Source organism: Helicoverpa armigera, chromosome 22, assembly GCF_030705265.1.
Source record: "Helicoverpa armigera isolate CAAS_96S chromosome 22, ASM3070526v1, whole genome shotgun sequence".
Lineage (NCBI taxonomy): Eukaryota > Metazoa > Arthropoda > Insecta > Lepidoptera > Noctuidae > Helicoverpa > Helicoverpa armigera.
Window position 1 is genome coordinate 6534994 of NC_087141.1, and position 13230 is coordinate 6548223.

Consider the following 13230-nt stretch of genomic DNA (forward strand, 5'->3'; position numbering starts at 1 on the left):
ATATACACTTCATCGACTACCCCATGTATAAAATCTGTAGTTCATGCGTAACTATTTGATTATACCAACTTTATATTAGAAGTTTAATGACACACTTGAGGACACACACAGATACACTAATAAACGTGAAATTTTGGGTGTGAGGTATCTTTTAAAGTAAAAGGTTTGGATGGATGGATGCTATTTCCCAAAACAATTGAACGAAGTTTAATAAATCTTGGCAGTAATATAGCTTATACTACAGAATAACATAATATATCAAGCTTTTCATCCGGATACTGCAAGTAGTTTCATCGGGACCCGGGTGAAACTACAGCGAACATTTGGTTAGGAAAACTTTTATGTATACTTACCCAGGCCTTTTCATTAGCAATATTAACGTCCGTTTTTTCTTCAAACAACTGTTTACTTTGAAAATTGAAAGTAAATGTTCCTAGTTCAGGCTTTTTATTTAAACTGACAATGATATTGCAAAATTGGGCCCTTAGTCTACTACTACAAAAATCAATGACGTTATTAGGAAGTTTGTGATTCTACAACAGCGTGCCTCCAAGCTTAGAGTAGGTCACCTAACCAGAGTATTCTGCACAAGAATTCCAATATTCAGTTTAGCAAGCACTGAATACTTGAGATAACTAGTAAACTAGTGAACGCTTTCGTGAATTAGGCCAAATTCCAATGATATTGGATAGAACAGTCCAAAACGACTGATCATATTGTTTAAGTTCCTCGACTGAACAAGTTATGTTATATCCCATTAGTTATTGAGACTGGTCGTTTTCCCACGGTTTTACTCGCGTCCCGTGGGAACTACTGTCCGTGCCGGGATAAAGTACTTATAGCCTATGTTACTCAGGAAGAGTGTAGGTTTCCAACAGTGAAATAATTTATCAAATCGGTTCAATAGTTACGGAGTCTTTGGGGTACAAACAAAGACAAAAAACAATGTCTCCCCTTTAATATATTTGTATAGATAGATTATTGCATTCTTGGGTTTGGTAAAAGAGACTTTCCCTGGTCGGTATCAATTGCTTCATATACTTAGATAAACGCATTTCTTAAATAAATTATGTACGTAGGTACTAAAAGAAGTAGTTGCATGGGCTGCACTTACAAAATGCTGAAGAAAGTTCTATTTAAAAGAAAACTGTGATGCAACTTCATGCGACATTATCTAATCTATGACCGATAGTGTAGATCAAACAGAGATTACTTTCAAGTTTTAGATTCGTCTAGGATTTGTCAGACAACTTATTTATTGCGTATGTGTAATTTTATTTAAAAAATTGTATGTACCTATGTAAAAAAATGTATGTATGTAATTTTGTAAGAAAGAATAGAAGTCCTTTCAGGACTACCTTGTCTTCCTAATTCTATTCTTTCAGAGAGCAAGTGTGAAACTGTGAAAACGTACCAAAAAATACTTTTTTCGTAGACGGTAGGTAAATTGTGAAATTACAATCGTTTTTGGCGCTAGAGGTCCTGCGCCCCCGCGCCCCTCATGCCAAGTAAAAATACACTCCTGTTGCCGAAAGTATTCATTTATTAAATTGTATAAATAAGTAATTATTTAATTAAATTACATAAATTATTAAAACAGATTGAAGCAACTTTGGCTAGGTATATTCGGAAGCGGAAGCATCCATCCTCCTGAGGAGATGAATGACAGAACGGATTCCGTGAACGGATTTGTAGTAGTACATTTGTTCTAATAATATTTTAAGGCTTGCATATTTTATTTTAAATACATATAGCTTGTATTTAAGCTGAAATAACGAACGACTAAAAATCAACTAAATAATTTTCTTTTCAGAAATTAACGCCATCTAGTATCGAGTAACAGCACTACTAGTTTCTAAAAAGTTGCTCAGAGGGCGCATTCACACTGAAACCGCTATTCGCCGCTAGATGGCGCGACTGAGGCAGTGCCGTTCCACTACGTCATACAAACGACCAATGAGAACGAAGGAATGCACAAACAAAAGAGCAACATCGCTGGGTTGTGACGTCGTGCTGCGCAGCGCGACTATTTTCGTTCCTGTGATAGGCGGCGGACATATTGTTTAGATATCTGACGCAAGCGAAAACGGATAGTTGAAGATGCCTTTGAACGCGGTTGGCTGGACATCGGAGGAGGACGAACAGCTCGTGGATTTAGTGCAGCCTCATAGTTTCTTGTACAACATTTACGATCCGTCTCGGAAAAACATATTAGCGAGGGAATCTACATGGCAGGAAATAGCGGAGCAACTATCGAAGCCAGGTGAGCGTTCTTTCGTTTTTTTTTGCTGTGAAACTGCCGTGCTGCGTAGGACAACCGCAAGGCATAATGAGATTTTGAATGGGAATTCGAAAAACTAACAGATTGTCGTCATATTTGTTAAAATAAGCTCGAAGAATTGTGTCTATTCCCAATAATACATACGGTGACCTATTTTTGAACGTTTGAAGACTCATTGCCTACGTATTGCTCAATAGGAATCTATTTTAGACCCGTTTTAAAATCAGCTGATTGCTGTTGTCATTACAATTTTAAAGTAAATAAACTTTGGTTTGTAAAAGTATCGTATGTTTGGCCTTGTAAATGTACGTTTCAATCAATATTAGATGACGTAGGTAGACTTGTTTCTAAGCTGTTCATGATAAGCAATTAGCAAATAAACAAAAACATGGCTTGAAATATGGAAAATACGCAGAATTCGCATAATTTGCAGAACCAATCTACAAAAACATTTTATAATGTACAAAAATCATGAGCGACCTTTTCATAATTTAATTACAAGCTTGTGCATTAATAAATAATTAAATTTTTTAATATTACAAACATTTCAAATATTAAACTAACTTAGTAACACCATATGGTGTTCGTGGTGGCCTAGTGGGCAAAGAACCAACCTCTCGAGTATGAGGGCGCGGGTTCGATTCCAAGTCAGGCAAGTACCAATGCAACTTTTCTAAGTTTGTATGTACTTTCTAAGTATATCTTAGACACCAAATGACTGTGTTTCGGATGGCACGTTAAACTGTAGGTCCCGGCTGTCATTGAACATCCTTGGCAGTCGTTACGGGTAGTCAGAAGCCAGTAAGTCTGACACCAGTCTAATCAAGGGGTATCGGGTTGCCCGGGTAACTGGGTTGAGGAGGTCAGATAGGCAGTCGCTTCTTGTAAAGCACTGGTACTCAGCTGAATCCGGTTAGACTGGAAGCCGACCCCAACATAGTTTGGGAAAAGGCTCGGAGGATGGAAGGATGGATAGTAACACCATATGGTGCAATTATTAAGTCTTAAGTTCAATTAACAAGTAGGTAAGACAAGATAAAGGAAATTGGTGTCATTAGATCATTAGAGCATCTTATCATTAAGACACCCTACAACATAAAAAAAAAGAACTAATTAACTTGTCCACTGATTTCAGTTGAGGAATGCAAGAAGCGCTGGAGAGGTCTCCGAGATGGCTACACCCGCATCAAACGTCTAGGGACTATGCATCGAACCAAAGTCTTCCTTTACGAGAAGCTACAGTTCTTAGACTCGGTACTGGTGGAAAATACTGAAGAGACAGTACAAATGGAGGAGACGCAGGAAGAACAACCAGTTCAGGATGAGTCGGTTGGCGCTGAGCAGCAGGTTATTACTGATAACCAGGAGTATTATGAGGTGATGGTCATTTCACACTAATTTACGGCATATTTATAGATTAGTTCATTGAACTATTATGACAGAAGTGGGCAAAGTTCTGAGTGCTAATAGCATTAGTAAGACTTGTCTCAATGTATAAATAGGTTGCTTAGTTGTTTGTAATCAACAGCATTGGAATTTCATAATATTTTTCTTACAAGAAATTTGTATAAAATGTTTTATTATAACAACTCTTTATAAATTTCAGATCACTGTTGTGGACGGACCTCAACTACCGCTTAAACCTTTCTTAAAAATTCTACCAAAAACAGAGACAACAGAAGAACCTCCAAAGAAGATATGCAGGAAGAATGGAGGCAGAAAGAAAGCAATACCTGTGCCTAAAAATGTGCCACCTATAAAAATATTACCTAAACCTATACTCATGAAAGGGCCAAAAATAGTCAATACGAATACAATTCAATACGTCGAAGACACAAAACAACAAGAACAAAGGTCACAAACTATAGACAAACTCATAGAAAAAATATTAAAAGAAAACACCAATGAAGTAGATGTATTTTTCCGCAGTATGGCGGCCAGTGTCAAAAAGTTACAGCCTAATTTAATACCTAAAGTCAAGATGGAAGTTTGTAATGTTATTGCTAAATATGAAATGCAAAGTTTTGATAAGAACCTTAATTTTTAACACCTATTTATATGCAGATGGGAGCATGAAGTATCCTAAAGTATGTTTTATATCCTTAATGGATTGTTCTTAATAATTCTGTTGTTCTGCTAGAGGCTAGATGTGAACTATGAAACTGCAATACTATATACTAGTGGCTTCTTAATGAAGAATACATTTTTCAGAAAATACTGGCTGAAGTTATAGTAATTATATATGGTCTATGACCACTACTCACTAGTCATGGTAAAACACCCACCTAATATGCTAGCTCGTATGAAGACTTAATTTTCAAGATGTTGCCTCAACCTATACTATGTTTTTCAATAACTAAGAAACTGTATATAACACCTGAATATTAAAAAATTGATATGTATTTTTGAACTTTAAATCTTCATACAACTAGCGCCAGTGGCAATTTTTGTAACTAAAACTTTTTTCTCTTTTACCCAGAAATATAATGAAAAATATGGATATTATTATATTCTGGTCTTGTGATAAAGACCTATAGTGTAGAATATTACTTTTGACTTACAGAGTATGTAAAAAATTGTTATAAAATATTTTTTTATTGAACAGATAGGTACGGTATTACTGATCTTATTGTAATAAAAGTTTACTATAAGTACTGCTGTTGTTTTTGTTAGAAGACTATGCTAGGCTAATAAAATAGTAACCCATTCTTCTAAACTTTATTAAAATTTATACATATCTTCAAAGGAAATGTGAACAATAATTAACTTGAATGTTGCATTCTAGCAATTAAAACTATATGTACACTGACAACTACATAGAAAATCATTTAGAAAAATTAGATGACTTAAAATCTTTGACGTGATTAATTTACTTCAGTAATAAAAACTACATAGGTAAAGTCATAAACAACTGAATATGAATATTTGTTCACTTGAGTAAATGGACAGCGAGCTATGAGCGATCAGAATTATGGAGGCTTTGTTTCCGAAACGTGTATCAAGCTTGTATTACAAGATTGTTATATTAACTTCAAAATATCAAATGTGTATAAAACCAAAATAATTTTGTAGGTTTGTCTTTCAACTTCAACCCCCCATGGATAAAATAAGTATTTTTTTTGTAACTTAGTGGAATTATGCATTGTGTGGGCAAATGTGACAATCGTGGGAATAATTTCAAAGTTATTGAAAAATACTTCAATCAGACTACTGTAGATAAAATGGATTAGAAACTGAATTCCATTTCCCAACTGGAATCAGATTTTAAATTCGCTTTACGCACTGACGAGTGCTAACGAGTCCTAACTACGTTCTCGGGGAGATTTCCATTTGAGTCTTTGTTTTCTGAACTGACTGACACACGTTTCAGTATGATATAAATTCGCACTATCGTAAACTCGCCATGAGCCTTTTTTCCTTTAACGGATTGTTTTATTGTAAGAATTTTTAATCTTTAAAATTATGGCACATGACCGACATCTTCATGACCTCACTAGCTTCCGCCCGCGATCTCAAGACAACTGCTTCCCGTAGCCGGATGGTGACAAAAACTCTCCTGGGTCTAAGAAGCTACCTTCCCTCTAATATTCAGCCTAATCAGCGGTTCACGCGTGATGGCGCGACCGAGGGATATAGGGATCCATTTTTACGAGTAATTCTTCCCATTAACTTCTAAAGTCGCCGAGAAATTTAAAAATATTTCTAACACCTTTTGCTTTTACTTCAGGTTTAGCTACGACAGCATCCATTTTAAATTTTTCAGAATACATTCCCACATCATTACTCCCGAGCCTAGTTCCTACGTATCTAATAGTCACGTAAATAGTAAAGTCCCGACTGCAGCGCTACTTGTAACTACTCACAACATAGTATAGGACCGTCTAGACGAACATGGGTCGACGAGCTGCCGCTTGTAAAATTAATGAATGGTTCCACTGTTTCAGATGTTTCAGGGTTTGTTTTAGCATTAATTTTAATAGGGAATGTTACAGGCTTGGTAGAAGCAAAATTATTTGGGTGTGAATTGAAGCAAGTTTAAAGTTATGCTTGCAAGACGTCTACATATGCAAGTCTCCTTACAGCCTCACAAAAGTAAAAAACATAATATGAAGTAGGATAAATACAAGTTTATTTTGGTTCCTTACGCTAAAACCGCTGAAGCGAATGAGATAAAATTTTGCATGGTTATAAGTAGTGACTAGATACGGAGATAGACTATTTTGTATCCAGTCGAGAGACGTAGTTCCCTAGGCTAGAGCGAAAACTTATTATATTTAAGCGAAAATCAGAAAGCACAATATTTTACATCTATGAAGTCTGTAAAAACCATGCATGTTTTCCATACTCCAATTTCAATTACTCTCATCGAAATAGCCTCCCAACATCGGTATTGGAAACCTCTCAACGGACTCGGAAGCACATTTCAATATTCCTACATACGTAGGTACCTATGGGATGATTCAACCATACTTCATAGTGTGGAGGAGAGTAATTAATTAATATTGAATTAATAGCAGTGAACGTTGCTGGTAGATTCACTCTTGAAAATGTACTGGTTGTAATTTTATAGTTGGTTTGGACTTGGCAGTTTGTTAAAGAATTTCAGATGCTTCTGTTATAAGGAATACTTCTGTTTTTTGCCTCCATCCATTTTTGTACAATTGGAAAATTATGCTCTGACAATACACCCACTGATACATATCATATCATACACTGGATTTCGCCCCTATGTGCTTCCGCTTGTTGCGATGAGAACTACTCTGAACCCTCCGGGATAAAAACATATTAGCGTACAAATCGGCATTAGAATGCCTTTGGAAATGGTGTTTTTCTACTTTCAGTCCGTAATATTCCCTTCAGCTGAAATGAGACTGAAAAAAGTCAGTAAATTTTTGCAGAATCAAAGAAATACGCAGGCAATTTACGCGAAAATAAAAACTCTTTTCTAAAACCCTCCTAGCTCGGGGCGTAGTTGTCAATGAATGTCTAGAAAATAATTCTCCGGCTAGGCATTACGAGCCCCCTGCATCAGATCAAAGGGGCGCAGTCGACTCTTGAAATACAATGAGGACCAACCACGAGGAACAGACTTGTAGCCTATTCAATGAACTGGGTACCAGTGTTGTGGAGTAATTGGGTATGTGTGTGTGTATGTAATTGTGACTATTAGTACTTGTAGTAGTAAAATAAAATTGTGTAGGTACCATGTCAGGTATATAGGTACATTAGGTAGATACCGAAAATTCTTGTACGGAGAATAAATAAGACGCATATTTTTGAATATTTTGCGTCTTTACCGTAACCTGGTGTTTGGTTAATTAGTAAAGTTAATAAGTAGGTATGTACTGGTTGTTATCTGAAATCCTGTTTTTACCACCTGCCTCGCGAAATTTAAGCCAGACAGGTGTTTGAATTCAAAGCAGCTTGAAGATTCTTCGATTTTGCTTCGGCACATTTTAATTTCAATATAATTAATACTTGATCAAATCTCGGTGTATTCGGTACATTTGATAAAGTCTAAATTAAAACTACACTGGATCAAGACCTTCGATTAGTGTAGGTAATACTACCTTAAATATCAAGACCCCTTATTACCATGTTCTGTTTTGCAAAATCTCTCTCATTTCAAAACATCACACGGTAAATTCGTCTATCGTCGTGCCCTGCTATTTTCAACCCCAAAACCACTGCAGTCTGCATGTTAGGGAAAAATCAATAACGTCCGACAACTTGTCTAACCTTCGGCTGGCCACTGCATCTTAATCAACTCAAATAGGTCGAAATGACCCCGATGCTCATCAACCCTCCCTAGCTTGCAGTATTGTTGTACGAAGCATGGGGTCAGAATGACCGTAATTTTTAGGAGTTATTGATGAATTTACACGGCTTTTAGATTGGGGAAGATCTTGATATGTAGTTTGTGGGATTTTAATCTTAGGAAATAGGTGGTAGTTAGAAGCCTTACTAATATTGTTATAGGAAATGGCGTATGACGCGTAGTCTATACTAATATTATAAAGAGGAAAACTTTGTTTGTTTGTTTGGTTGTAATGAATAGGCTCAAAAACTACTAGACCGTTTTTAAAAGTCTTTCACCATTCGAAAGCTACATTATCCACGAGTAACATAGGCTATATTTTATCCCGATACGGGCAGTAATTACCACGGGACGCGGGTGAAACTGCGGGAAAACGGCTAGTGTCAAAATAAAAGTACCGTCGTGAATCCAAACTGGATTGCACAGACATATATTTTATGCTTTAGTAGCACGTTGTCTGCGCAAAAATTGTGTTTGTATTGTACCTAATTGCAGTATAACAATAACGTTTTTACACGCACTATTGAATAAGCAAAGCTAAAATATAGTATATCTACCTAGGTATTTTGTAATTGGAATTTATATTTTTTTTAATGGCCGTAGCTAATTATTTGGGGGCGTAACGTTCGTGTTTGAATATAATTTGATATTTTGTTACAAAATATTACATGACCGTATTTACTCACACATAGCAGCTATTGTATAATTGGACATTTAATGAGTACCTAAGTACATATTTTGTTTGAAACATGACAGATGGGAAATAGGGCTTTGTTTTGCCTTTCTTGCCTTTAATAATAAATACTGTGTTTCATAATACTTTCTAAGCTGATGATCTAGTTTTCTGTGGTCTGATCTGGAGACCTATGTAGGTACGTGGTACCTAACCTGGTGGTAACCACATAGAAAATCTTAGTTTTTGAACCTCGTGAACCGGTAAAAACTGATATAATTTAAGCAAAAACCGCAACAACTGTTAAGTAAGATTGCGATAACGTTTCAGTTACGTTTCAATGACAGCATGTCACAATGTTGGCAACACACCACGAGATCAGGGTTGCCAGATAAAATAATACCGAATAAAATATTATTCGAAAGCGACCGTTTTGTGGGTCAATTTACTGTCTCTTTAGTGTACAGTTTTATCAGCTGGCATGTTGTCGTTTGTATGTAAAAATGTAAATATGTACTTACCTATATTGCTAACAATAAGAAAGTCTTGTACAGAGGCAAGGTACCTCCCCGAATCTTCCAAATTTTAAAATTTTACCAATCGAATATTAAGCTTACAGCATTGTGATAAGGTTGAGAATCTATTTGACACATTGAGGCAGGTTGATGTGTCTGTAGCTACATAATACTCCTGTCTTCAAAATTGTGTATGGTGGTTTTGGTAGGTCCTATATGGTATAATCAAATTACAAGCATAAAGGGACCGCCAGAAATTCAATTATTTTTTACGACAAATCTTAGCATATTTATGCAATTTGCCAGAGTTGGACAATCAAATATTCGATATGAAATTGCACCTGACGTTTAGCAGGATTTAGCGAAATCCAGTATTGAATTGTTGGAAAAACACAAAAAAAAACAAATCATGAAGAAAATTATTTTTGAGGAGCAATCCTACAAAGGAGAGTTCCAAAACGACCACCTTTCATGAAATTTTGGTTTTAGGTTCCATGACCTATCAAACCCTATCAAAAATAGCAGCTTAACCTAACCTACATATAGAAAACTACATTCAACCAATATTATACCATTTATACCTCAGTAATAGTTGCTCTGCGCAATTCCACAGGAACACAAAACTAAAGAGAATAAAGGTAAACTCAAGTAGTAGCAAATACGGTAATGTTAGTCTGTATTCAAAGAGTGAAGTGCAATTCAGTTAATTAGGAAAAGTTAGAGTGTCTACGTTGCATAATGAGATCTGAACGTTTTTTTTGTACTGTAGATGCAGTACCATGTTTAAAACTGAGTTCAAAAGGTAAATGTTTATTGCTTTGAGTGCATATGCGATTCGTTTAAAAATACATTTTTGCTACGAAGCGTGGCATGGTTGTAACAGCTGAAATTAATTTTCACAAATTGGGGAAAGGTATTTTATTAAAAAAATTATCGACATTTGAAAAAATATTTCAGTGTTAGATAGCCCGTTCATCGAGCAACGTATATAACGTAACGTACTTTTTATAGCGGTATAGGCAGTAGCAGTAGTTCTATCGGAACGTAGGTAAAACCGCGGGAAAACGGCTAGCTACTTCAAAACGTGGCAACCCTAATCGAGATCATTGGCGCCAATCGATGTCGAGCACATTGTTTTGACACGCGCAACATGATGTAACGTTAGACTGCAATACCAATGCACCTAAATCTGTTCTATATTGTTTTATTTTCGAATGTTATAGACGCTTATAGGCTGTAAACGTCAGTGACCAAACTTAAAACGTTAGTAGACGTAAGAATTCCAATTTTGAACGTGAAATGAAGTTCAATTCAGCCTATCTTTTACCTAGTATTTTAGTAGAGTCATTTATACAGCTTCTGACCCATATCTAGTCAGGAATGGGCTGTTTCAGTTGATTTATGAAGCAAGTTTGTATGATTGATTGTATGTATTTTTTTACCTTTAGCAGTATGATAAGTGACATTAAGACACAAGCTGGGGGCCTTTCCTACTCTTATGGGTACCGAATCTTTTGTGCAATTTACAGCTGTCAATTTTCAAGCGAGATTTGCATTTTTTTTGTACTGACTGACAGGACTGTCAACTCTATTGAACTCTTGACTTTGCTCACTGACCTCTAACTAAAGCCGTATAGTACCTATACATAAATTGACAAAATGAAAGACGCATTTCTATTCCCCATGAACGCGACCTAAATGTTCGATGTTAGCCGATATTGTAACTTTGTAACTGCAACCCTAGTAAGGTGACACTACCTCTGACTAATGAAAGGCACGAGCTTGTCACTTTACATTAGACGCCGTTGTCCAATAAGATTAAGACAACACACACTGCACACTTTAAGTCGGCCGATAGTGTGTTTAGGCTCACAGATCAGTATGAAGATGAATGGAAGTGCATACGTTATAACAGTCAGGTATTTGTGCAGTATCAGGTCGACTAAAAACTTTGAATGCAAGACTAAAGAAAAACATGTTTTTTTCTGATAAAGAGCCAATTCTGTGAGAACTCATAGCCAACGTGCATATTGCTAACTAAACAGTCGACGGACAGTTAACCCGACGGTTAGCAATTTTTTTTCTGGATTTCAATCAAAGTTGTCCGTTGCTCTGATACCAGCTAAATGCCTGATCTTTGTAATATGCATTGTCACCATTCATATTCATACAGATTAATAGGGACAGACAAATTATCGGCCGACTAAAAGTTTACAGTCTGCGAGTTCTCTAAGGCTGGAAACAGTGTTATAACATGTTACAAAGACAACGTTGAATGAGCTTCTCTTTGTAACCGTTTGACACGAGAGCATAGTTTGAGCACGTGCGGAGTAGCGCGACAATGTGTGTCGACGGCTTAAGAGTAATAGACACATAGATATAAGTATAATTATGAATATACTATAAGATGGGGTGCTAAGCTGCTATGTAGGTATGCTTGTAAAATTAGTGCAGGCTGCAGACGGGTGATAAGCACAACAAGTTCCGTAGGAATTGAAACAGACAAGTTTGCGCGGGAACAAGAGGTGATTCCACCATTTTGTTTGGTGGAAAGTGTTTCAGAAGGATTACAAATAAAACATTGTAAAACACTCTTTCTGATTTCTATAAAAAAATGGGTATGAATTGTTCCTCATACCTAAAACATGGACACGATCTTTTATTGCCCAAACATTATTCAACAGAATAAAATAAAGTGTGAAACACACAATATCGCATGACAACACGTAAACAGCTAAAAAACCTGTCGTTTTGTAACAACAATATACTAATTAATAACGATTACGACAGACGCGTGTAAACAGTTCGTTTTTATGACACCTATACATTAGGTAACAACTTCTAAATTGTTTGTGACAATATATACAGTTAATTAATTCTGTGTAAGTAATATTTTGTGGAGATCAAAGAGGGACTATGTTCAGCAGTGGACGTCCTATGGCTGAGATGATGATGATGAAGTAATATTTTTAGCCGTAGGAAACTTAATAAGAACTGTCACGCACGAATTTTGAAAATGGTCATATTTTAAGTTTCATCTAGTTAAAAATCACTAGAAGCTCACCTTTTCTAACATGTTTATAACAATATGAATGAAATGACTAAAACAAAGCAATAATACTATGCATAAAGAAAATTATGATTCCGCATCTAATTGAATAATCTAACGTAGAAGAAGAATACAATAACATATGTAGGTAACAATGACAGAGTAACAATACACATTGTTTCAGAAATTCCAATAAAATACGAGTCACAGATAATAAGCTAATCATTCCGCTGGAATAATTGATAGACTGTCTATGTATGACTAGCGACGCGCCCCGTCTTCACGGGTGCAGTGCTAAATAATAGGTAATATAAGCCCCCTAAACAACCACACGTCCTGATTGACCATCTAATCACGTGGGGGGCGGACACACGAATGAGAAATTACTGGCGTGGCTAACGTGGCTCTGGAAACCCATTAAACATGGAGACTAGATCAAGGAAAGTACGTATAGGACCGCTACCCGAGGGCGATCGTCGGGGCACACCTGGGGCCGATGCTGGGTGTCACAGCATGCGACCCATCGGCGGTGGGGGACTGAGCAGGCGGGTTCTCCCCGATAAAAATACTACAGCCGAACCGACAGACAGACCAGACGATAGGGCGAATACAGTTAGTCCCGTTGAGGATGCTTCGCAGGGGGCGTCAGCTACTCAGCCTGCGACCACCAAAGCGGGAAAACCCAGAGTGCGCATGAAATGGACCGAAGATATGAACATTTTCATCATGCGCACATACTATTACATTACAAAACTTGAAGAGGACAGAACAATGTACTGCACGCAATTATTTGACAAATTTAAATTACAATACCCAGAACTTAATGTTACAGAACAAAGAATAGCAGACCAAAGACGAGTTATAATTAGAAACAAACTACTATCAGACGACACT

General features: G+C 36.5%; 2 protein-coding genes across 3 annotated transcripts in view; one reads left to right on the top strand and one right to left on the bottom strand.

Annotated features, from left to right (window-relative positions):
• Positions 1-13230, bottom strand: part of LOC110375594 (unconventional myosin-XVIIIa) — a 245879-nt gene that overhangs the window by 178196 nt on the left and 54453 nt on the right. The window lies entirely within an intron of this gene.
• Positions 1981-4935, top strand: LOC110375595 (uncharacterized). The gene is made up of 3 exons (XM_021333757.3): positions 1981-2263; positions 3417-3658; positions 3888-4935. The coding sequence occupies exons 1-3, from the start codon at positions 2101-2103 to the stop codon at positions 4326-4328; spliced, it is 846 nt and encodes a 281-aa protein (XP_021189432.1). The 5' UTR covers positions 1981-2100; the 3' UTR covers positions 4329-4935.